This window comes from Prenolepis imparis, unplaced genomic scaffold, assembly GCF_030444845.1.
Source record: "Prenolepis imparis isolate NDT839.2.m4 unplaced genomic scaffold, iyPreImpa1.0 SCAF_9, whole genome shotgun sequence".
Classification (NCBI taxonomy): Eukaryota; Metazoa; Arthropoda; class Insecta; order Hymenoptera; family Formicidae; genus Prenolepis; species Prenolepis imparis.
The window spans coordinates 18,216,524-18,240,652 of NW_028141167.1; the positions used below are offsets into that span (position 1 = coordinate 18,216,524).

Genomic DNA, 24,129 nt, shown 5'->3' on the forward strand with positions numbered 1-24,129 from the left:
CATGTAGAGCAAAAATAAAGAAACTTTCATTATATAATTCGACCTCAATTTATCGATTAAGCGTAATAAGAACTCGATAGCTTCAGCCGTTATTGAGTATCCGAAATCTATGATACTCTCAACTATCCGACTCGCGTAAAGATACACGGCCGGTGGCTCGCTGCTGGGATGGAGCTTCACTCTTACTTAGCGCGAGACACTACCGTGTCTCTTGATATTACTAAAATACGATATCAAAAAAGTACAATCCGCCGGCAGACAAAATATTGTATGTATTTTACTGCACACAATGTTACAGTTTACTGTTAAATCCACTATCTAAAGATCATATTGGTCATAATAAAAGTGCTATGTGTAGTCAGTGTGAGAAAAGGTATCAAATTTCTTCGAATTCTTCAAATTATTTTTTATCTACTAATGTTAAATATCAAATTCGCTCCTTGTTAGAAGATAAAAATATACGAGAAATTGTGATGAATAATTAAGCAAATATTATAACACCAGATTACAAGAAACAAATAATATTTCGGACGTATACGATAGTCATTTATATAAGGATATCGCAAAGAATAGAAAATATAGAGTTTTGACTTTTAACTTTAATACAGATGGTTTCCTGTATTCAAAAGTAGTAAAACCAGTATTTGGCCCGTGTTATTAATATTAAATGAGATATCGCCTAAGTACAGATTTCAAACTTTAATTTTAGCAGCTTTATGAATGTCTAAATGTGAGCCTAAAACAAATTTCATGAATCTATATCTACAGATTTTCATTAAATAAATAAAAAAAATAATGAACAAAGGTATCACCATATTAAATAGCAACAATGAAAATATTACATTTATTTTATGGCCATTATGCGCATCAGTAGACTCAGTCGCTCGCCCTATAATGCAAAATCGATATCAGTTTAACGATTATTTTGGATGTAGCTGGTGTTATGCAAATGGTGTACATGTACACGCACCGGTAGGAAGGGTGTCCGGCGTTAGATGTGTGCGAATACGTGTATGACAGCCGAAAGTCATACGCACACATACGTAACGCGACATACGTGTCGCTTGAAGCGCGGCGGAGATCAAGGAGCAAAGGAGAAAATAGTAGGAGGTACTCCAATTTTGCATCTCTTTCATACATCGCACGATCGAGAAAGAAAGCAATGCAAGACGTGATAACTGTTAGTGGTGTCCAATAGCTATCTCACTCACTCAACGGTCGAACAGAGGGAGTGCGAGTCAGACAGCTATACGGACACCGCGGATCGCGCTGTCTTTCGGCTGTCATATACGTATACACACATCTTAACGCCGGATTCCTGCCGGTACATGATTTTATGCGATATCCTTTAACAGAAAACGATTCACAAAGAAATCATGTAGAACATCTAAAAGATGTACAAGAAGTTAAGCGGAAACAAAGGCCGGTTTATGATGTTAAAGGTCCTTCAATTTTGACAGAATTGAAATATTTTGATTGTGTATGGGGATTTCCCATAGAATATATGCACGGTATATTGTTAGGAGTTGTGCGCCAAATGTGGGCTGAGTGGAATTTTCCTAGTTCTCCATTTTATTTATCACGAAAACAAAGGGACGATGTTAATAGAAAATTATTGAATATAAGACTTCCAAAAGAAATACATCGTTTACCGCGATCACTTAAAGAAGGTAAACTTAAAGCGAGTGAATGGCGGTCATGGATTTTATTTTATAGTGTGCCATGTCTCACAGGCATTTTAGACGATAATGCGTTAGCTTTGTTTATACTTTTAGTGCGAAGTATTTATGTTCTTCTTTTTCAAAATATTTCAGAAGAAGATTTAAAACAATGTGAAATTAATTTAACACATTTCGTCGGAGAAATTGAGATTTTATATGGTAAAAGTATGATGACTTTCAATGTTCACTCATTATTACATGTAGTTCACAGTGTTCGTATGAGTGGTCCACTATGGGCTACCACTGCATTTCCGTATGAAAATGGTATTTTCCATTTAAAACAAAATATTCACGGTCCTAACGAACTACTTTTTCAAATTGCTACGAAACTTTGCAAAAAAGTGCAATTCAAAATATAATAATAAATGATAAGGTGGAAACATGTGAACTTTATTGTAAAGGCTTATTTAACCCCCGACAATTAGTAATGCAACACAATATTACTGAATGCGGTGCTGTTCTAGTAGAGAAAAAAGTAAGTTTTGAAAATTAAAAAAATTTTTTTTTAAAAACTCTTAGTCCCGAAAATAATCAAGATACTGTTCAAATATTCACTAGATGTGTATATAAAAATATGATTTTACATAGCACCTTGTATGAACGACAAAAAAAACTAACGATACTGACATTCAACAGCAATCATCCGCTATAGTTCAAATATCAAGTTTCATTTGTTTCAAAAATAAATGTTACCTGACAGTTACAGAATATGAAGTAGAGCCGATCTTTAATATTACTCATATAATGCGTGTACGGAATAACAGGAACACACAACAAATTTTGAAAATTGTACCGTTGGATACAATTAAATGTAAAGTAGTGTATATAGATGTGAAAGATAACATATACGTGTGTACTCTTCCAAATGTTCTTGAAATCCAATAATTATACCGTTTATAATATATAAGCCAAAATGTTACTCTGTAAACATTACAAATTAATAAAATTGTTTATTTGTAACAACAAATAAAACACATATTGATTCTATATTTTATTTTTTACCTACTGTAGGCAATTATGTATTTTATATTAATTTGGAGTATATTCAACTGGAGTTAAAATTCGACATAACTATAATAAAGTTTTATAAATAACCTTTCGATAATCCCGTATATAAAACTAATAATCTCCGTATTGTGTTCACATAGAAAACGATAACATATCTGTACATAATTATGCAAGTTGTCCGATTGTTATACAAGTATGTGACTCATCTAGACACGTAAAATTAAAATTGTATAAGTCACACAAGAAATGATAAACTCTTTCGTGAATATCCAATTCAATATCATAAGTATTAATGTTTGACATAACAACAATAGGTTATTATAAATAATCCTTAGTAAATCCCATATAAAACTAATCTTCGTATTTTTCACATAGAAAACGATAGCACACCTATACATAATTTTGCAAGTTGTTCGATTGTTCAACAAGTATGTGATTCATATTTAGACATATAAAATGAAGATTGTATAAGTCACCCAAGAAATGATAAACTCCTTCGTGAATTTCCGATTCAATATCATAAGTATTAATGTTTGACATAACTACAATAGGTTATTATAAATAATCCTTAGTAGATCCCATATAAAACTAATCTTCGTATTTTTACATAGACAACGATAGCACATCTATACATAATTTTGCAAGTTGTCCGATTGTTCAGCAAGTATGTGATTCATCTCTCTCTGTAGTCGATACCCCATTACTGGGGATCGTGATCTTCGGTGACACGAGTGACTAGTTCTTTCCATTGAGTACGGTCCTCCGCACTTCTCATAGCGCTGTAGAGTAATGTCCCAGTGGCCCTCTGTATTTGGTCGGTCCAACGTGTTGGCGACCGTCCCTGACTCTTGCGTCCCTCCACATTTCCGATTACAATTAGCCTCTCTAGGTTATCATCTTCATGACAGGCTATATGACCAAAAAATGTAAGTGTGTGTTGTAGGCAGATGGAGGACAGCCTTGTTTGGATTCTCAGTTCTTGAAGAACCGATACGTTCGTCCTACGTGCCGTCCATGGGATTCGGAACATCCGCCTCCAGCACCACATTTTAAAGGCATCTATTTTCTTGCGCTCTGTAGCTCGCATTGTCCACGTTTCCACTCCGTATAAGAAGATGAAAATACCAGCGTGCGGACTAGTCTCATCTTGATTCTTTTGGTTATTGAGCGATCCCTCCATAACATCGTCAGTCTGCTCATTGCGCCCTTCGCCATTCCCATACGTCTTCTGATCTCCGTTGCACAATTACCCTGGTTGTTAATACATGATCCTAGATATACATATATATTCATTTACTTGTTCAAAGTCGTCCAGGACTGTCGTTAGCTGTATGGAATTATGGCGATCTACTACCATTATTTTTGTTTTTTGTTTGTTGATTTAAGACCTACGCTTAGACTTTCAGTCTCCACTCTGCATAGAAAGGTTACCATTTCCTTCTCATTGGCTGCGACTAGGGTGGTGTCATCTCCGATGGTTGGATCCCGCTCCGATGGTTGGATCCCGCTGAGGGAGGGAACCGCGGCCCGAGGGCATGGGGGGGGGGTCACAGGAACTCAGTCATGAGTCCCATTGCACGTGCCCCCCCCCCCGGGAAAGGACGCGGCAGTGGCGGCCCTCTCACCGGTGCCTTAGAGCGCCGGTGGGAGGGCAACACTGCCTGCGGCGAGGGTTCCCCCCCTTCAACAGGGGGGAGCCCTCGGGAGAAGAGCTCCGGAGCGCCGGCCGAATCTCCCGTCCCTTTTGGGAGGGAGCCCCGCTCCGAGAGCGGGGGGTGGCGGCTCGAGCGAGAAAACTCGAGCCGTGACCCCGCCCCTCAAACTTTTGGGAGGGCGCGGCGTAGGGATGGTGCCCCCCTGCGCCACAACCGGGAAGGACCGCAGGTTTATTCGCGGGAGGGAGTATCTTCCTTTCGGGGAGGATGCTCCCCTAGAAGGTAGGGCCAGGGGATGGCAAGAAGTAATGCTCCGGCAGTTCCTTGCCATCCCCATAAGCGCCAGCGAAGGCACTCGCTGTGGTTTTAGTGCGGTAGGTCTTGGACCCCACCGCCGATCCATACGTGGATTGGCGATGGGGGACAAGGAGTCCCACATAACCCTCATCCCCTATCCGGGGGGTGAGTGGTACCATGAGGTTTCCACAACGCAAAAAAAAAAAAAAAAGGGTGGTGTCATCTGCATACCTGAGGTTGAGGATCTTTCTCCCGGCAATAGTGATTCTTCCGTGCCAGTTCCTCTAGTGTCTTTCTCATTATATGCTCACCGTAGATATTAAACAGAATTGGCGAGAGAATGCAGCCCTGTCGAACTCCTCTTTCTATTTTAAACGGTGCCGAAAACAGATTATCCAGCCTGATCCTTGTATTATTTGCTTCATAGAGGTTTTTGATAAGCATCACGAGGTGCTTGGGAGTTTCCATTTGTATCAGAATATTCCATAGGTGCCGCCAGTCAACGCAGTCAAAAGCTTTCTGATAGTCCAGGAAGCAGATAATCATTGAAAGTTGAAATTTGCGACTTTTTTCGATCATCTGTCACATATTCAGGATCTGTTCTCTTGTGCCTTTCCCTTTTACGAAACCAGCCTGTTCTTCTGGTATTTGACGATCTAGGAATATCTAATACGTGCTAGTATTATTTGGAGCAGTATTTTACTTGCATGACAAACTACAGAGATTGTGCGATAGTTTCCACATTTTGTTGTCAGTCCCTTCTTATGTGTAGGAACGAACGTAGATGCGCACCAGTCCTCTGGCCAAATTCCGGTGTTCCAAATTTTTTTACACACTTCCAATATGGCCTGTTTTCCTTTTTTGCCCAAACTTTGAAGTAGTTCACTTGAGATCTCATCATATCTCGTCGCTTTGTGCCTCTTTAGCGATTTTATGGCTTCCTCGATCTCCGCCAGCATTATCTCCGGTTCTTTCTCCATTCGACTTAGGTCTCCATCTATCAGGGGTGTATTACCCATCTGTTCTTGTTGGTATAATTTAGCGCAATAGTTCTTCCACACCTCCATTTGCTCATGATCATTTATGGTCTCTCCTTGTTCGTTTTGAATTGCCCAGTTTTTGGGTTTGAAATCTTGAGCTAGAAGTCTCACTTTGGTATATAGATCGCGTGACTCATTACGATTCCCATGTACTTCAATTTCCTTGCATATGTCCGATATGTATCTTTCTTTATCCCTTCGGCATTGGCGCTTAATTTCTTTGGATAGTTTTGTATACTGGTCTTGATCTTAATCATCAGATCTCATCTTAACAGCTTTCCTCTTATTAATAGTCTCCCATGTTTCTTCACTTATCCACGGTTTCTTGGGTTTTTCTGTAGTGCTGTCACATTGCTGGGCCGCATGTATAATTTCCTGTTTTATACTCTGCCAGGAGGCTTCAGCTGTGTCATTTGTTCTAATCACCGTAGTGGCCAGTGCTTTGTTCACCTTTTGAAGCATTCCATTTCAGATTCGTTTAGGATTGTCGGTTTTACGGTTGTAAGAATACAATTCCTTAGGAGCATTCCTTAGACGCAACCTAAGATTCATTGCCAATAGCTGGTGATCACTTCCGCAATCCACGCCGGGATATGTTTTTACATTGGTTATCGATGATTTCCATCGCCTGTTGATTAGGATAAAATCAATTTGATTTCTTGTACAATCCCCCGGGGATCTCCACTTGGAGATATGTACACTTGTACAGCCTACGTGGATGATGTTTAAATCACGTGTTCATCACTGTTAGTCTATGTTGGAGACAGAAGTCAAGGAGACGCTCACCCCGCTCATTTTTCTGCCCCAGTCCGAAACTTCCCAGGATCTGTCTCAGATATATGGCTTCCGTGCTGGGCGGTCCACCGTGGATGCGGTTCTCAGGGTCCGCTCAGCTGTGGAGGCCATCTCTGAAGAGGGTGGGGTGGCATTGGCTATATCCTTAGACATATCCAATGCATTCAACACCCTGCCCTGGCGTAAGGTGGGGGAGGCGTTGGAATATTACCGGGTGCCTCCCTACCTTATTGCCATAATGAGGGACTACTTCCGCGGGAGAAGTATCGGCTACACCGATCGAGAGGCCAAGGTATGCGAGAGGGAGGTGTCGTGTGGGGTTCCACAGGGCTCAGTATTGGGGCCATTATTGTGGAACCTCACGTATGACATGGTTTTGCGGACTGTCCTCCCCCCCGGCTGCAGCACGGTGTGTTACGCTGACGACACACTGGTGGTGGCCGGGGAAGGAGACTGGGGGGAAGCGAGGGCCAGGGCCAATATCGCAGTGAACCGCGTGGTGCGCACAATTAGAGGATTGGGGCTGAAGGTGGCTCCCCAAAAAACAGAGGCCGTCTATATGCACGACGGCACTCACGGGGAGCCACCGGAGGCTAGAATAGAGGTACAGGGGACCCCGGTATTGGTGGGAGCCCAGATCAAATATCTGGGCCTCTACCTGGATGGTAAATGGGCTTACCGAGAACACTTCCGTCGAATAACCCCTAAAGTAGAGAGAGCCGCAATGGCGCTCAGTAGGCTATTGCCGAACTTGGGGGGGCCCGACGGGAGGATTCGGAGGTTGTATGCGGGCACGGTCCACGCGATGATCCTCTACGGAGCCCCTGTATGGGCGAGTAGAGTGGCGGCCACTCGAAAAATAAAAGCAACGCTGCATCAGTTGCAGAGACGGGTGGCCGGTCGCATCTGCAGGGGCTACCGAAAGGTCAGTTGGGTGGCAATGGGGGTCATCGCAGGGATATCCCCCATAGAGCTCTTGGCTCAAATGCACGCCGAAGTTTATCGGCGTGCAGACGAGCTGAAAAGGGAGGGTGTCCCAATAACAGACCGTGACCGATACGGAATCAGGGCCCAAGCTCGGCGGTCCCTAATGGTGGACTGGTCCGGCATGCTTGAAGACCCGAAGCTGCCGGGCCGAAAGACCGTCGAGGCCATCCAGCCCTGCCTGGAGGAGTGGATAGGCGGGGCTCGAGGGGTCACATACAGGATGACTCAGGTGCTTACCGGGCACGGATGCTTTGGTAGGTACCTGAGTCAAATTGGAAAGGAACGCACCGCGCGGTGTCAGCACTGCGGAGCCGAGGAGGACACCGCGCAGCACACTCTAGAAGAGTGTGCTGCGTGGCAAACGGAGAGGGAGGAGTTAAAGGAAAAAATAGGAGGGGACCTCTCCCTCACCGCAGTGGTGAGAGAGATGGTCCAGTCCAAAGGGAAGTGGGGAGCCTTCTCCTCCTTCTGCGAAAAAGTAATGTCGCAGAAGGAGGAGGAGGAAAGAGAACGGGAGAGACGGGAAAGAGGGAGGAGACTCCCCCTCACCCCTGAATCCCGGGAGGAGAGGGACGACCCCTTCTGGCTGCCTGGGCGAAGAAACCGCCGTGGTGGGAGCCGGGGGCGGGTCGGGCCCACACCCGGTTCGACGCGGTTAAGCGTCGATCCGGGATGAGGCCGTCGAGGGGGGGGGGCACGGGGCGCTTAAAGTCCCGGAATCTCCCCCCCCCCCCGGCGGCCTCACGGGAGGGTGGGGGCGGCTCTCCTTTTTCCCCCGCCGTCGGTGGGGGTGTCCATCTTGGTGGGCACCCCCATTTGTGGCGGCGGGGGTGGGGGGAGGCGACCTCAACACAGCACCTGCGCCAGATAAGGCGCAGGGTGGGGGTGATGGGGGGGCCGGGGACCCTAGAGTCTCTGGTTCCCCCCCGTCATCCCCTTGGGATTGGGGGCGTGGGGGTGTCGGTCCTGCTATGCTGGGCCGGCACCAGCGCGCCCCCAAAAGGCAGCCTTCCTGGTTGCGGCCGAATCCTAACTCCCTCTGGGAGCGGAGAGAGCCGCAACCGGGGCGGCCTTCCAGGGGGGAACTGCGCGCCGCTGGGGGCGGGGCACTTTGTGCCTGGCCTGGGGCGGCGCGCGGTCTCCCCCCCTCTCGGACGAAGGTGCGGCAGGAGTGCCCCCCTCACTGAGACACCGAAAGGAGCTGGTGGGGGGGCGTCGGTGCCGTAGGGGGGTCCCTCTCCTTTCAGAGGGGTGCCCCCCAGGCGAGGGCCCCCGGAGTTGGATGCCGAATCCCCGTTCCATTTGGGAAGGGGAGGGAGCACTACTCCGGGGGCGGGGGGTGGCGGCTCGAGCGGGTACTCGAGCCATTACCCCGCCCCCCAGACTCTCTGGGAGGGCGCGGCGTGGGGTCGGTGTCGTCCTGCGCCGCAACCGCGATGGGGAGCGCTGTCGAAAGACAGCGCTCTTTCCGAGAAGGCTTGGCGGGGGGGCGCGGAGTTGGCATGGGATACCAGCATCCTCCGCACCCCCCAAACAACGCCGTGACGGACACCCGCTGTGGTTTTAGTGCGGTAGGTCTTGGGCCCCCTGATCGATCCTCTTGCGGATCGGTCAAGGGGAACAAGGAGTCCCACATAACCCTTGCCCCCTACCCGGGGGGTAAGAGTACCATGATGGTTTCCACAGCGTCAAAAAAAAAGGATCTGTCTCAGCTCATGATCATGGTCATGAAATTGGTTCTTCCTATTTTGGCGTACCAATCATCAAGGATTATTATAACTCCCCGATCAGGGATTCGGCTTGTTACGTCCTGGAGGGAGATTTTTGACGCGTTCTTGCGTGACCTATGAAGGTACGCAATAGAAAGCCTGGCTCGCGGGCCGAGCGGTAAAACACGCGTGGTCAGGACTTATGAAGAGAACGCGACGTCGCAGGACAACATAAATATGTATGCTTACGTATGTGCGTGTATGATTTAAATGGAAGGAAATGTAAGTAGTGAATGCAAGCTTCTTAAGTACTATATTATTGCATGTGATAAATTAAATAAGGCTAACTCGATGTAAAATATATGTATATGTTTATTTCATTCCAGGGTTATAACTTCCGGTTCCCGGCGTCGTATAGTCAAGCGAACGCTATGCGGTTTCCTAAAGATTTCAACTGTATACGAGGGAGTTTCTCGTCGTATACCTTCGTATACGATTTCCGGATTCGAATCGTCGGTTGCTGGGCTGTTAAATAGTCTGAGAAGCTTCTGAGTTGTTCAGGCAACGTGAGATTGAGCCAACTCTGTGGGAGCTTCCCGTTGTCAATTGAGCGTAACAGTCGCTTTAATAATTGAGTACGTCTGGATTTCCTCGTGCGTTCCATTTTACTAATAAGTAATTAATTAACGTGTGAGTACAACAAATTCCATTTGTTATGTAATTTGTTAATATCCTGTTGTTAGTTAATTAATGGTGGTTATTAACGTTATTTTGAGGTTTCATGAATGTTTGCGCGTTTACATTAATTGTTTCCCAGTTACCTTGTCGCCTGAACTGCTTAAGGTTACATATAACAGTTGATTTTATTTATTAATAATTTATTTATTCTTCAATAAGATGAACTAATTCTGTCTTTTCTTAATTTACAGGTAGAGAAGGGAAGCAGTTATCGCCTTGAGAGAGGCGTGACCCTGAGGCTATAGGCTGAGGTTCACCCTTGTAGAGGCGCTCCCCGAGAATAGGGTATAGAGCTGGATGAATTATCAAGGATCGCTCGCCCTGTCGGAAGCGCTCTAATGGATAGGAGCAGTGCGACGCCCTGTGAGAGGCGCGCGGTAAACGAATGAAATATTGATAGAAGACTGAATTATAATTAGATAAATATAAAAATTCTTTATGTAATAATTATTTTTCTTATATAGCAGTCTGAGCTTGTGGTTATTTTACAGGTTCGAAAAGATGTGCCAATAGGAGGCTGTGGTTTTGCTATTATGCAGTCGATGAAGAAGATTATGGAGAGAAGAGCGAAAAGTAGTGAAACGTTGTGTCGAGTTAAATATATAGTATTAGAATTGTGAAACAATTGTTAGTACTGTCGCGGTACTTTAGTTATTCGATTATTAATACGTTGCGTTGATTAATTATAATGAAATAATTTATAATGTAATTAGTTAATATATGGTTTGGTAGCACTCGAGAATAATTATAATAATAAGTTGATTAATACTTACTATAAATTGTAGGTTTCCAGCAAGTTACTCGTAGAATAAATATGTAAGATAGCTTAAGAATAATGAGTATTTATTTTATACACACTGGTATAATTATAAGAATATTAAGATATAAGTATAGTATAATAATTATTAAGTAGTTTGTAACGATATTTGTAAAGATTCTGATTTTTGGTTTGTTGATGCTATTAGTATGATAGTATGAATATTAATCTCTTAGTGTATATACATCCCTTGCGAGCGGCGTATATATACCTCTGTAACCGGGCTACCCCCAGGTTACAATATTTCCACGTGTCTCCGAATGATAGGGTCTCGCGAGAGAGTTTGAATATAATAACCGTTTTATTATATTTGCACAGCAACATTTGTATATCTATTTTTAATCGAGATGTTATTATCGCTGTTTTTATAATGTATGTTCTTTTAATATTTGTACTTGTCAAATAATAGATGTTTTTATATTGAATAAATAAAGAATACGTTGATTTCAAATGTTCCTGTGTTTTGGTGTTGTTATTTAAGTGCCCTTGTTTTTATCGGGCGCGTCCGCGTACGGTCGTGTGAACGTGCGATGGATGAGTGTGTGAGTAAGAGTGAGCCCCCTTCCGGAAATTCCTCACTATACTCGTCATTATAGTCCACTTTTGAGTACCTCATGACATATTATGTCACTTTGTCTATCTAATGGGATATCGATAGAGGGGGCTCACGGCTTTTGCGCTACGTGCGGTAGTATGTAGATTCCCCATTATTATTTATTGTATTAAATTTACTGAAGAAGGTCCAAAGAAAGGACCGAAACGTTTAGATTCAATAAATTTGTTTTTCCAACAAGTTTGTTTTTAATATCTGCGTACCTACACCCTACGCGTGGCTCCATATAGCCTCCTTTTGAATTTGTAATTGATAATATAATTCTTAGAATTATCTTAATTTAACATAATATAATTATTTCTCTTAATATATATATATATATATATATATATATGTCTACAATTAAATATTGTTAAAAAGGAAACATGGAACGTAAATGTTCCTTAAGGAGGGTGGTTGCTCAAATCAAAATAATAAGAATAAGTTCAAATTTATGGAGGATATTCGTCAATGGGAATCTGTCGTTCATGCCAAAGATGAAGGCAATTGTCTGCACGATTGTCGAGTAATTAATTATTAAAGTTATACTTCTCTCTCTCTCTTACACACGGGCGACATAGCAAAAAGGTTATGTCACCTGTAATTTAACTCTCAAAAGCATGCTAAAAATGATAAGAATTTAATGAAAATAGATGCAAATAATTTGTTATACATTTACGAAGGACTTTGACGAGAACTGAAATCATTTGTCTACATAGTTATCAAGAAATTGTAAAAATAAAACAGCATATTGTAACTGTTTCGCGTAAAACTATCGTGGACGCATCGACAAACGACAACGTCGCAGTGAGTCGGCCCTGATGAATGGGCGCTAATGGGGCCCTAATTCAATCAGAATAGTGAAATAATCAACGCATTATTTTATTATTTCATTATTATTATTTTTTATCGTTACATATAGGAGTAATGTAAAATCAAATGTAAGGACACGTAATATATATACGAATTAAAATTTGTTAATTGTAAATTTAACAAATTTGAAAATTTTAAATAAACAAGTAAATAAGTAATAAGTAAATTGAACTTGTTCAATTTACTTATTACTTATTTACTTGTTTAATTAAATTTACTTGGAAAATTAGAATTAATTTTCGTTTGATACCTTTTGAGACGAATCGTAGAGCCATTACTGCATTCTATCAAAGATTGGCATATTGTCAGGAAGTAAATGGCAGCCACTTTCAGCATTTACTTTAACACACTGAGTAAAATTTATTTTAAAACACGGAGTAAAAGGTTTTGAATCATTAAAGAGAGATAACAGTTTTCAATCGTCTGTTCTGCAACCTATCACCACTATGTACACATTCACACTTGTTTAGCCACACGCGCGCACACACACACACACACACACACACACACAAGGGATCAAATTCATGCCACTTCCACGCAGTTGATCCTGGATAACACTAACATAAGTACATGAAATTTCGAAATTTGAACGGCCGCCATTTTGAATGAGGGGGTCGTAGCGACTTAAAATTTTAAGGGTGTGTTTGTTATGAAAAGACCTTTCAAACGAGCCCCCACTCGACCCTTAATCCAATTTAAAATTTTCAACCCCCCTCTTACCCCCGCGTACCAGGGGGAGGGGGATGATCGGTATCCATGTCATAGGGTAGCTTTTTTGATAAATCAAAATACGTGTTTTACCGTTTTTTGATATTTTCATTTTTACAAAAATTATTTAGGGGTTTCCACACTTTTGACAAATGTACTATATGTAATTGTACATTTAATAATAAATAAGAGGATAAGAATAAGGGTTAAGAATAAATTTACATACATAATTTCTACATACATACATATAATTTCTTACATTATTTATGAGTCATTTTATAATAGTCATATATGTAAGCGCAGATGCACGGCAGTAAAGAAATTGTTCTAAATCCCTCAGTGAAAAATAAGATAGAATATATTTGGCTCAAGATACAATATAATTTGGCAATGTCAACGGTATTAAATTCGAGCGAGGACTGTCCTTTCCGACAGTTAATCGGCTGTATTTATTTCTTTCGCTTAGACTTCTAGATAATTCTTGACTTTTCGGTTATTGCTTTGTCTTACGACCTCGTCAAGGTAATCGGAGATATTGTTTTTACTTGGCTGTCTCACGAAACAATCCGAGTCGACTTACACTGTTTTGTTTGCGTCCATATTATAATACCGAGTTTGTCTCGAGTAAATATAACGGTCGAGACAAATACTTTTATTATTGATTCGCAATATCTAAGATAAATTATTCACGCGATACAATATTATAATTTAAAATAATTCCGATCCTACATTCGGCCGTTCTGACAATTAAATCTGTCCTCAGATTTCGTCATGATTATTATCGTCATCGCAAGAATCGTCGTTTTCTAGCCATGGTTTTATGTGATCGGCGGCTGTTGAAGTTTCGATCGGTCCTTCGTGGTCGCCGATTTTTCTAACGACATATTTATCGTTGCGCAAAATTTTAATTATCTGATATGGTCCTAAAAATTTAACAGCGCATTTTAAACCTGGTCCGGCCTGTGTTCTCTTAATAGCTACCAAATCGTCCTCGCGATACCGCTTCGCTTTTTTACGGCGCTTATTATAATTTCGCCTATTCTCGTCTTGTGTGCGCATTATACGTTCTCGCGCCTGCTCTCTTAACTCATCTCGACTAATACTGAACATCGCTTCCATTTCCTCTTCAATTAATTCTCTCAATTGCGGATTATCTCTCAGCCTCATATGCGTACCGAACATTACTTGAAATGGAGTTTTACCCGTGCTTCGACTCGATATCGCGTTTAAATATTGCTGAGTTTGACTCAAATATTTGTACCATTCGTCTGGTTTAGGAGCGGTCAATTTTGTCAATACCGGTATCAATGTTCGATTTATTCTTTCTACTTGCCCGTTCGCCCGAGGAACGCCTGTCGTAATTAATACGTGTTCGATATTTTCTTTTCGACAGTACTCATGAAATTCATTCGAAGTGAAGGCCGTTCCTCGATCCGAAATGATTCTTCTCGGGTTTCCGAAATTTATCAAGCTTATCTATTACTTCCGCTGTATTAGTCGATCGCGTTCCGAAAAGCCATACGAATTTAGAGAATGCATCTACGACAACGAAAATGTGGTGATATCTTTTTTTCGTCGAAGGAAGCGGTCCTAGGTGGTCGATATGATATGTCTCAAGAGGTACATGACCTTTAGATATCGGATTTAGGTACCCATCTAATTTACCCGTCTTTTTGTTTGCTAAAATACAATTTACGCAATTCCGAATTATAGTTTCGACGATTATACGCATGTTTGGGAACCAATAATTTGGCTTAATCAACGCTTCGGTTTTTTCAACCGCAAAGTGACCGTTTTCATGCGCGTGACGAGCTACCTGCGCTTGTAAACATTTCGGGACAATTACTTGTAGGTCGCCCTCGTTTTCTTTATACAACAGTCCGCTTCTCACTACATAACCGTCTCTCTCTCCTTTATTAGCTAATGTATAAATATCTCGCAAATTTACGTCCTCTCGCTGGGCCCTCCGAATTCTCGCATCCATACTCTCTTCTGATTCACTTATTAACATACTATGAGGTAACGGGTTTCGACTCAAGGTATCCACGTGAATCATATTCTTACCCGGACGATGTACAATAGTGTAACTGAATTCTTCTAATAGTAAAGCCCATCTAGCGACGCGAACGCACAGATCTTTTTTGTTCATTGTTAACGCAAATGCTTGACAATCTGTCACAATTTTAAAATTAATCCCCAACAAATAGACTCTGAATTTTCGCAGAGCCTTTATTATTGCTAGAGTTTCTAACTCGTAACTTGTATATTTCGCCTCGGCGTCCGTAGTTTTTCCGCTCGCGTAGTATATCGGGTGCAAAGCACCCATCGTTATCGCACTTCTGGAACAATATAGCGCCGAAACCGTACATCGATGCGTCGGTGTGTAATTCTGTTTCCGCTTTTTGCTTATACAATCTTAACAGCGGTTTTTCGCTCAATATAAATTTCAATTTATCAAAGGCTTCTTTTTCTTTCGCGCCGAACTCAAATTTCACATTCATTTTTAACAAATTGCTCAAAGGTCTGGCTATTACCGCATAATTTTTAATAAATTTCCGGAAGTATCCGGTCAATCCTAAAAAACTCTGTACTTGTTTTATCGTTTTCGGCTGCGGGAATCTCATCACGGCTTCCGTCTTATGTTCGGTTGGGCGCGTCGAACCATTTTCAATAATTAGGCCCAAAAACTCAACTCTAGTTTGCAAAAATTTACATTTCCCCCAATTGATATCTAACCCGAATTTCTCAGCAACGCACAAAACTTTCTCAAGGCCCGACAGCGCGACTTCAAAATTCGCCGACGGGACAATTATGTCATCCACATAGGTTAAAACCACGCCGTCCCTAATCAGTTCTCGAAAGATCTGGTTTATGAATCTCTGGAATACTGCCGGAGAATTGCATAAACCGAAAGGCGCGTAGAGAAACTCGTATTGTCCATCCGGAACTACGAAGGAGGTGTACTTCCTACTCTCTTTTTCTACCGGCACGTGAAAGAATCCGTTTCTTAAATCGATTGTACTGTATACCGACGCCCCCTGCAACGCATCTAATTGATCATCAATTAATGGGAGTGGGTATCGATCTTTAATTATTTTTTTATTCAATTGCCGATAATCGACACACAATCTCGTTTCTCCCGTTTTTTTTGTACTAGGACTACTGGACTCGCGTAGTCTGAAAGCGAAGGTTGAATAATACCCGCGGTCAACCATTCGTTTACATGTGCGCTAACTTTTTCCTTCTCCGACGGAGACAAACGCCTCGGCCTGATAAACCGGTTCATCGTCGCGAAGTACAATAGTCATTTTATATTCGGTCTCGCATTTTTGGGTGGGATTATATTTATTAATTATGTCACTTACATTATTTTTATGCTCGCTCGTCAAATGAGATAAATCGACATCGCTAGACTCGCTCATTAATTCGATTTTAAAAATTTCAGGGAGTCTGTTCGCCGCTCGGATCTCCGCACTAGGTTTTCGCACCGTAATTTTCCCTTCTTCGACATATAAATTAATTTTGTTTATTAAATCGGTTCCTAAAATCAAGTCATATTGCAGCAATTCGTTCGGCACTACCGATAGGCTTGTTAAGAAATAGTCGTCATCAATTTTAATTTCAATGTCGAATTTTCCCTTAGTTTTAAAGTTCTGTGCGCCTATACCGCGAAACACAATTTCTCGATGGGTCAAATTCGGTGACCCTATATTTAAATATTGATCCTCGCGAATTAGTGACAAATCGCTGCCCGTATCAATTAACGCGACTAAATTCTCGTTATCAATTTTTACGTCTTTAAGATATTTATGCTCCGTTTTCGCGATATCACACGCACTTTTAACTTCATTAATTTTAATTTTCTTTTTCTCGCAATTCGCCGCAAATTCTTTACATTCGAAACATCGTGTACCTTTTGCTTTAGAAGGACAGTTCGCTGCACGATGTCCCTGCGCCCCGCAATTATGGCACCGCATCACACTCTTTGTCGCCACTGAGTCCTCTCTCTCGACACGTCCCTGGGCGCGCCGCTCTCCCGTGCTTCCTCGGGCTCCCGGCTACTCTCTCCCTCGTAGCGACACTCTCTCGAACGCCTCAAGTAACGCCCTCCTCGTTTGCAGCCGTTGCACTCGTGCCTGGTCTCGTAATACTGGATCCGGAATTCCCTCAATAACATATTCGACCATTTCGTCTTCCTCAATTTTAATTCGGTTTCCGAGAATTACTTTCTGATGCAAGTATTCATTGAACGTCTCATCCCTTCGCCAGACACGCTGCTCGAACTGCTTCCTCATATGCACTCTTCCCGGCTCATGGAAGAACATATTCTTCAACTCGAGTAACAGCTCGTCAACAGAGATCTCGGTATACGTCGAATTGGAATGAAATCATTCTTGCGCCTTGCCTTTCAGGCGTGCTCCGATCAAAATTCTCGTTAGATCGTCTGTCAGATTATATGCACTTCTCAGGGATCCCACACGCTTCACCCAGGACTCAAACGTGCTGCCGTCGCCCTCGAAATATCCTAATAGACCCGCGTTGATGTTGGTTGCGCCTGATTCATGGGAGGTCGTCGGATTCCTTGCTATCGTTTCATTTCTCGACTCGCCTCCGTCAATATTTGCATTTTGGGTGCGTCTTAATAAGTCATTCTCTCGCCGCATTAACTGCAGCTCGCGCTCCATCAATTGCTTATCTCTCCGACACAACTCCATTTCTCGTCGCAGATATTCGACCTCAGTGTCGATCACGCTCGGTTCGTCTACTTCCTCGTTACTCTCCTCCTCACTCGGCACCCGCGACATCCATCCTCCCGCTGGATCTCTCTCAAAAAGTCTGGCTATTAATTCATTTTTCGCGCCAGTAGTCGCCAGGCCCTTCTCTCGCAGTATCGCTTTAAGTTCGTTGACGGTGAAATTGTTTGCGTCTTTCTCAGTGCTTGCCATTCTCTCTCGTCAACCAATTTTCACAACAATCGCGAAAAATCAATACTTGTGGAACAATTATCAATTATCGATTTCGCGTCGCAGCCGTTCACTGCCCTTCGCAGCGTCAACTCACGTCAGATCCCGGCTGAGCCCCCAAAATTGTAAGCGCAGATGAACGGCAGTAAAGAAATTGTTCTAAATCTCTTAGTGAAAAATAAGATAGAATATATTTGGCTCAAGATACAATATAATTTGGCAATGTCAACGGTATTAAATTCGAGCGAGGACTGTCCTTTCCGACAGTTAATCGGCTGTATTTATTTCTTTCGCTTAGACTTCTAGATAATTCTTGACTTTTCGGTTATTGCTTTGTCTTACGACCTCGTCAAGGTAATCGGAGATATTGTTTTTACTTGGCTGTCTCACGAAACAATCCGAGTCGACTTACACTGTTTTGTTTGCGTCCATATTATAATACCGAGTTTGTCTCGAGTAAATATAACGGTCGAGACAAATACTTTTATTATCGATTCGCAATATCTAAGATAAATTATTCACGCGATACAATATTATAATTTAAAATAATTCCGATCCTACATATACAATTATTTGAAATTTGTATTTATATTTTTTTATATTTTATATTTTTATTGTACTTATTATTTATATTTTTATTGTACTTATTATTTATATATACTTTTATTTATATCATTTATATATTTATTTATATTCTATAAGCATGTAATTATAAAATTCATTATTAAAAGAATGTAAAGTTTCAAAATAGAAAGTAAATATGAAAAAACTAGATTTCATTATAAAAAAGTCTTAGATATACAATGATTATTGATTTATGCAATTTAAAATCCTGAGACGCCAAGACTTACAAAACTTTTTCTAAAAATGCTGCATTTTTTATTGTTAAAGATCGTTCCAATGCAGTGGCTTCCTGACAGCTTTGTTTTGCAACTAATTCGATTATAGGTCCGATCTCTCTCTCATGTCGTTTGTACGAGGTCGAACACATGTTTGGTATATTCAGACACTGCAGATACTTGTTAACAGATGTGTACCCTAATCCTGAGTGCACAGTTCCTATAAGAAAGTCGCATCGTTAGAAAATGTAAATATTTTATTTAATTTTCATTTTTTATTAATAAATTATACAGGTACGCATTTATGTAAACAGAATTATAATATACAAACTTACCTAACGCTGATTTAGTGTTGACGTCGTATAGCGATTTATTTATCGGTCCAAGATGTAGGTCCAGTCGGTACCTTATTCATTAGCAGGCAGTTTTGGCAGAGTACAGAAAATATTAAGGCTAAACCGTGTTTCTCTTCTTTTTTAATATTTCTCAGCAATAAATCCTCGTGACAGAAATTACAGCACATGTGTTGCGACATAATCTTTAGATCTATTATACGTCGCCCATCGATCACGCATTCTGTTTCTGTCTCATCTCTCGCTTTTTTTAACCGCTTTCCATTTTCTACTTGTTTTAGACGTCGATTATATTACTTCTCTGTTTGTAACTTTCCCTTCCACCTTTTCCTTTTTGAGAACACTAAAATAGATATAGTCGGTGTCGTCGCGTTCTGACATCTCAGGGTTATTCGTGTATCAATGCTACCAGTTATTGAAAATGAAATGCGCGGTTGCCACATTTCAACGTTAATAATAACGTATTTGGATTTTAACTGTATAAAACATGATTTAAAATCTTATAAAATAGCTAATTAAATGTATTCCACATATTCATTTGCTGAAACTCATTTATTTTACGCGACGAAAATTTGATTATTTGGAGTTGGTAGTTGTTACAAGCGCCCGTGTAAAAACATAGCGTTTGCACTTTCTGCACTGTAAAGAGAGATAAATATACATTGGACATTGGAGAGAAAAAGACAAAAGATTGAAAGTACAAAAAGTGCAAGCAACGCGAACAGACACGGGATTTCCCCTCTTGCCGCCTGCCCCGCAATGACAGCAACCACCCTCCTTAAGCGGTTTTGGATTTTCCGCGCGAGAGAGAGTTTCGAGATCTCAGGAGAGAATCGTACAGCTGTGCATTATTGCGGCGGCGCTGATATACATGCAGTAACAGGGCGCCACTGACTGTCTTTTTAAATCTGTTTACGTGCAGCGTTGTGTTTACGTTTGATAATTGTTTATAATAATTAATTCTGTGTGCTGCAGGTGCGCGTTGGGTGAAGAAAAATAATATATCCAAGTGATAAGACAATCGTGCGCGTTGCCGGTGGTTCGGGAAGAAGAAAAGAAAAAATTTACATGACGAGCGGCGGTGGACGTCAAGTGGAGTCGACGGTCGTAACACCCCCCTCGTTAAGTTGAGAGCAGCGGTCTTTAGACGATGCGACGGTAAGCCTGTTGAACCCAGCTTGCATCGGGGAAGTACATTTGTTTATTCTTGTCTCCAGATGCCGGTAAGCAGTTTTGAGGTTAAATATTTCCTTTGACAGATCATAATGTTCCTTGTGTGAATGCTGTGTACATTGAAGTACTTCTATGTGGCTTTTACAGTTGCTGTGAGAGGATACTTCTGGAGCTTCTGCATCGTACGAGTCGATAATTATATGTCCAGGGTATGTTCTGGCTTGTATGCTGTTATTTGGCTGCTGCGGTACAGGTGAGCGATGCTTGTTCTTGTATAATTTTTGTACAAGCATGTATATAAGTAATACAGCAGTGCATATTATTGTGTTTTGCAGGGTGATCCTGAGTATGTATGCTGGAGTCGATTCTTCATTTGATTCATCGTCTTTGACAATAGTTTCTTCTGTATCGAGGATGGAATTTGCTGTAGCGATGCTGTTGGCGTCAAGATTTCTGCCCCATGGCATCGCAATAAGATTAATAGGCTCTGATGCTGTTTTATATTCTTCTAGCTTCGGTGTGAGTACATGCCATTGACTTTTTATTTTATACATGGCAGTAGTGAGAGGATCGCATGTGATTTCGGTTCCTCTGTTTGTAATGGTACGCGTCTTTGGTTGCAGGTACATTGGTTTGTCATCCACTGTTACTGGGAGTTCCATGAAACAATTTCTCGCAATTCTTATTCGTGCTGGTACAGGAGTGCAGCGGAAAAGTTGTGCAGCCTCTCCTCTTATGTGTGTCGAGTATCCAGGCATGCCCATAAGTGTGTATGCGAGTAGTGATGGGTCCTTTTGTGCCATTATTATTGAAGTACGTAATTCCATTTCCTTTTTATTACATTTTTGCATATTAAGAGATATATAAATGTTTCTAATATCTAGATTATTGTTAGTAATTACATTAACATGACCGTTTATATTAGAAAAAGCGAGGAATCTTATTTTATTAATATATTTTTGATTTTTCAGGATATCGTCGCTTATTTCTCGTACAACGAGTCGTGGATGCTCCGTTTGAAGCACGGTGGCATTACATATAGAATGCTGAGTGTGAACGAAGAGGAGTATCCTAGTATTACTGTGCGTGAGTGCATAAGCAGTCGGATGTCCCGTGGATTGCATCTTTTTGGCAATGCCTCTATAAACTACGGAGTGTGGCAAATTCTCACATCCGTTAAAGAATACTGGGGACCAATAATTTTGATATCCCTCTTCATCTATACACTCGAGGTGATTATAATTACACGTAGTGCCTATAGGCAGCAAAATCTAATTAGTAAGTAAATCTATTTTTACTGAAGAGTGCTTAAAAACTATATGAATATAAATATTTACATTTTCTTTTGTTTTCAGGTCTTCTGACGGCGGAATATCGTTTCTATTATTATTATTTAAACGAATTAAACGGCTATTCACGTCGTTTGCAGAGAGACCATGGAAAGTAAAATTTCCGAACTGAAATCTTTCATATGCGTGTATATATGCGCATGAAGTTAAACTTATAGGTATGTAATGTCGCTTATTTCTTAATGTATTTTTATAATTAATATCTTTATAATCTGAATTGTTTATAATATATTCAATTTCAATTCTGCAGGTCAATACATCTACCGTAGTGACTCTGGGGTGATGCAGCAGTTCCATATATACATCGCGGTATAGAAGATCTCCTTCGTTTATATGACAAGTATTGTCTTCGAGCAATGACACTGTGGTGCCATTGTCATAGGGCGTTTCGCAGTCGTATCCTATATCTATTAGAGCGTTGCTGAAACGACCCAGGAGGATGAGATAAATTAGAGGAAACATCTGTAACAGAGAAGGCATCATCCTGGTTCGCTATAGTAAGCTTTTCTGATCCTATTCGTGTGTACAACTTTCATCGTATTTCCTATCCGTATTTTTACATTTCCGTTTTCAAAAACTTCTATTATGCGGTACGGACCGAGATATTCTTTACTAAATTTGTTAGATTTTTGTTCGTTTGTTAAGAATACGTAATCGTCTGCTTTAAATTTTACAATATTAATACGTTGATCATAACGAACTTTAGATTTTTCTTTCGCTTTTATTAAATTGTTTTTGGCGGATTCTTGTAAATCGCGAGTTTTTGCAAATAGATTAGCTAAATACGAATTATATGTTTCAGGTTCTTCTTCGCAGTTGAAGCTGGATGGGATCCTTGCTGGATAGCCGAAAATTAATTCGTGTGGTGTGTATCCTGTTCCTTCGTGTACGGCGGTGCTGTAGTAAATCTATGACAGCATGTGATGGTGACGAAATCGTCGGCGAGAGTGCTTCGCAGCGAGAAATATAGTTGTCTTCAAGGTATTGTATCTAATCTTTCGACTTTACGCAGGCTTATCGTACATATATTTAATTCAATTATTACGTCGCGTAAAGACTTAATACATTCATTTAATATATTTTCGTCTAATTGTGTATTCATTCTTTCTTTTATAGATAGAATGATAATGTGCCGCCTAGGATGCATGGAAGGATAGACGCGTGCTCTTCCAAGTGTGAGTAATTCGAGAGGAGGCATGTTTCCTGATTGCAGTAATTCGTGTGCTCCGTTGTCTAGAGGATTTTTATCAACAGTGACAAAAATTACAATATTGTCGTCCAGGTTAGTTATCGGTGTGTTGCTTTCTTTAAATCGGCATTGAAAATTACGTTGTAAAATTTGGTTTCTTTCTGGTTGTAGATCCTCTTTGGGAAATATTTCATCGATTGGCTTGTCTTCGCTGTTCATCTCTAAATCGTCTTCGGAGAAGTCTTCTGTCGGTTCAAGCTGTATTTCTAATGGTTGATCCGGAGTAATTAAAGTTGCAGTGAAGAATTCGAGATCTGACTGTTGGTCACTTGGTTCGTTTAAATTAAAGTTTCTAATTTCTGTTTCGTAATTATTTTGTTCGTCAACGGTTTCGGCAAATCTGACAAATTTCTCTTGTTGTTTGTCAAGTGGTTTTGCAGGTGAACGTTCTCGTGGAACGGTGAAGATATCGTCTGTGGTGTCGGAGTCTTCTGTTAACTTGTCGTGATGCTGTGTGTAGAGGCTGCTCGTTGGCATCTTTAATGGCGGTTCGAGAGCTTCTTCGTCGGTGTCGTCGTCGGAATTTTCGAACATTCCAGTCTCGAATAGGATTCGAGGTCGTTTTTCAACAGGATACGAGGAAGGATAAGTAATATTATTTATCGGATTTCGAGATAATGCATCTGCATTTTTGTTAGAGGTTCCTGTTTTGTATATCACTGTGTAATCGTATTCTTCTAATTTCAGATGCCATCTCATGAGTCGAGATGTGGGATCTTTGACCCTATGTATCCATGAGTGGTTGATGGTCCGTTACGAGAGTAAATCTGCGCCAGTAAAGGTATGGTCTAAAGTGAGCTACGCAATGTACGATAGCGGGAAGTTCTTTTTCGATTGTTGAATATTTTTTTTCAGCGGCGTTAAGTACTCTGGAAGCATATGCGATGGGTAAATCTTGGCCTATTTGTCCTTGGCTTAATACACCAGCTATTGCGTAATCGGATGCGTCTGTGGTGAGTACAAAATCTCTATTAAAATCGGGAAACTGTAATATCGGTTCCTTACATAATGATTCGTGTAGAGTGTTGAAAGCGTTTTGCATTTCGGTGTTCCATATAAATTTTCTATCTTTTTTCAGAAGATCTGATAATGGTTTGGCGATCCGTGAAAAATCAGGGATGAAACGGCGGTATTATCCTGCTAAACCGAGAAATTGTCGTTTTTTGAGTTGCGTGGGACCGGAAAATTCTTGACAGAAATTATTTTCTGAGGATCTGGACGACCTCCATCATCAGTGATAATGTGTCCGAGGTAAGCGACTT

The 24,129-nt window shown here is 41.2% G+C and overlaps 2 protein-coding genes across 2 annotated transcripts; one reads left to right on the forward strand and one right to left on the reverse strand.

Annotated features, from left to right (window-relative positions):
- Window positions 1–1,336: 1,336 nt before the first annotated feature.
- Window positions 1,337–2,080, forward strand: LOC145940251 (uncharacterized). The gene has a single exon (XM_083045162.1). The coding sequence runs from the start codon at window positions 1,337–1,339 to the stop codon at window positions 2,078–2,080; it is 744 nt and encodes a 247-aa protein (XP_082901288.1).
- A 3,183-nt stretch (window positions 2,081–5,263) lies between these two features.
- LOC145940252 (uncharacterized) lies at window positions 5,264–5,748 on the reverse strand. The gene is made up of 2 exons (XM_083045163.1): window positions 5,385–5,748; window positions 5,264–5,337 (listed from the first exon to the last, which is right to left on the reverse strand). The coding sequence occupies exons 1-2, from the start codon at window positions 5,746–5,748 to the stop codon at window positions 5,264–5,266; spliced, it is 438 nt and encodes a 145-aa protein (XP_082901289.1).
- Window positions 5,749–24,129: the final 18,381 nt, after the last annotated feature.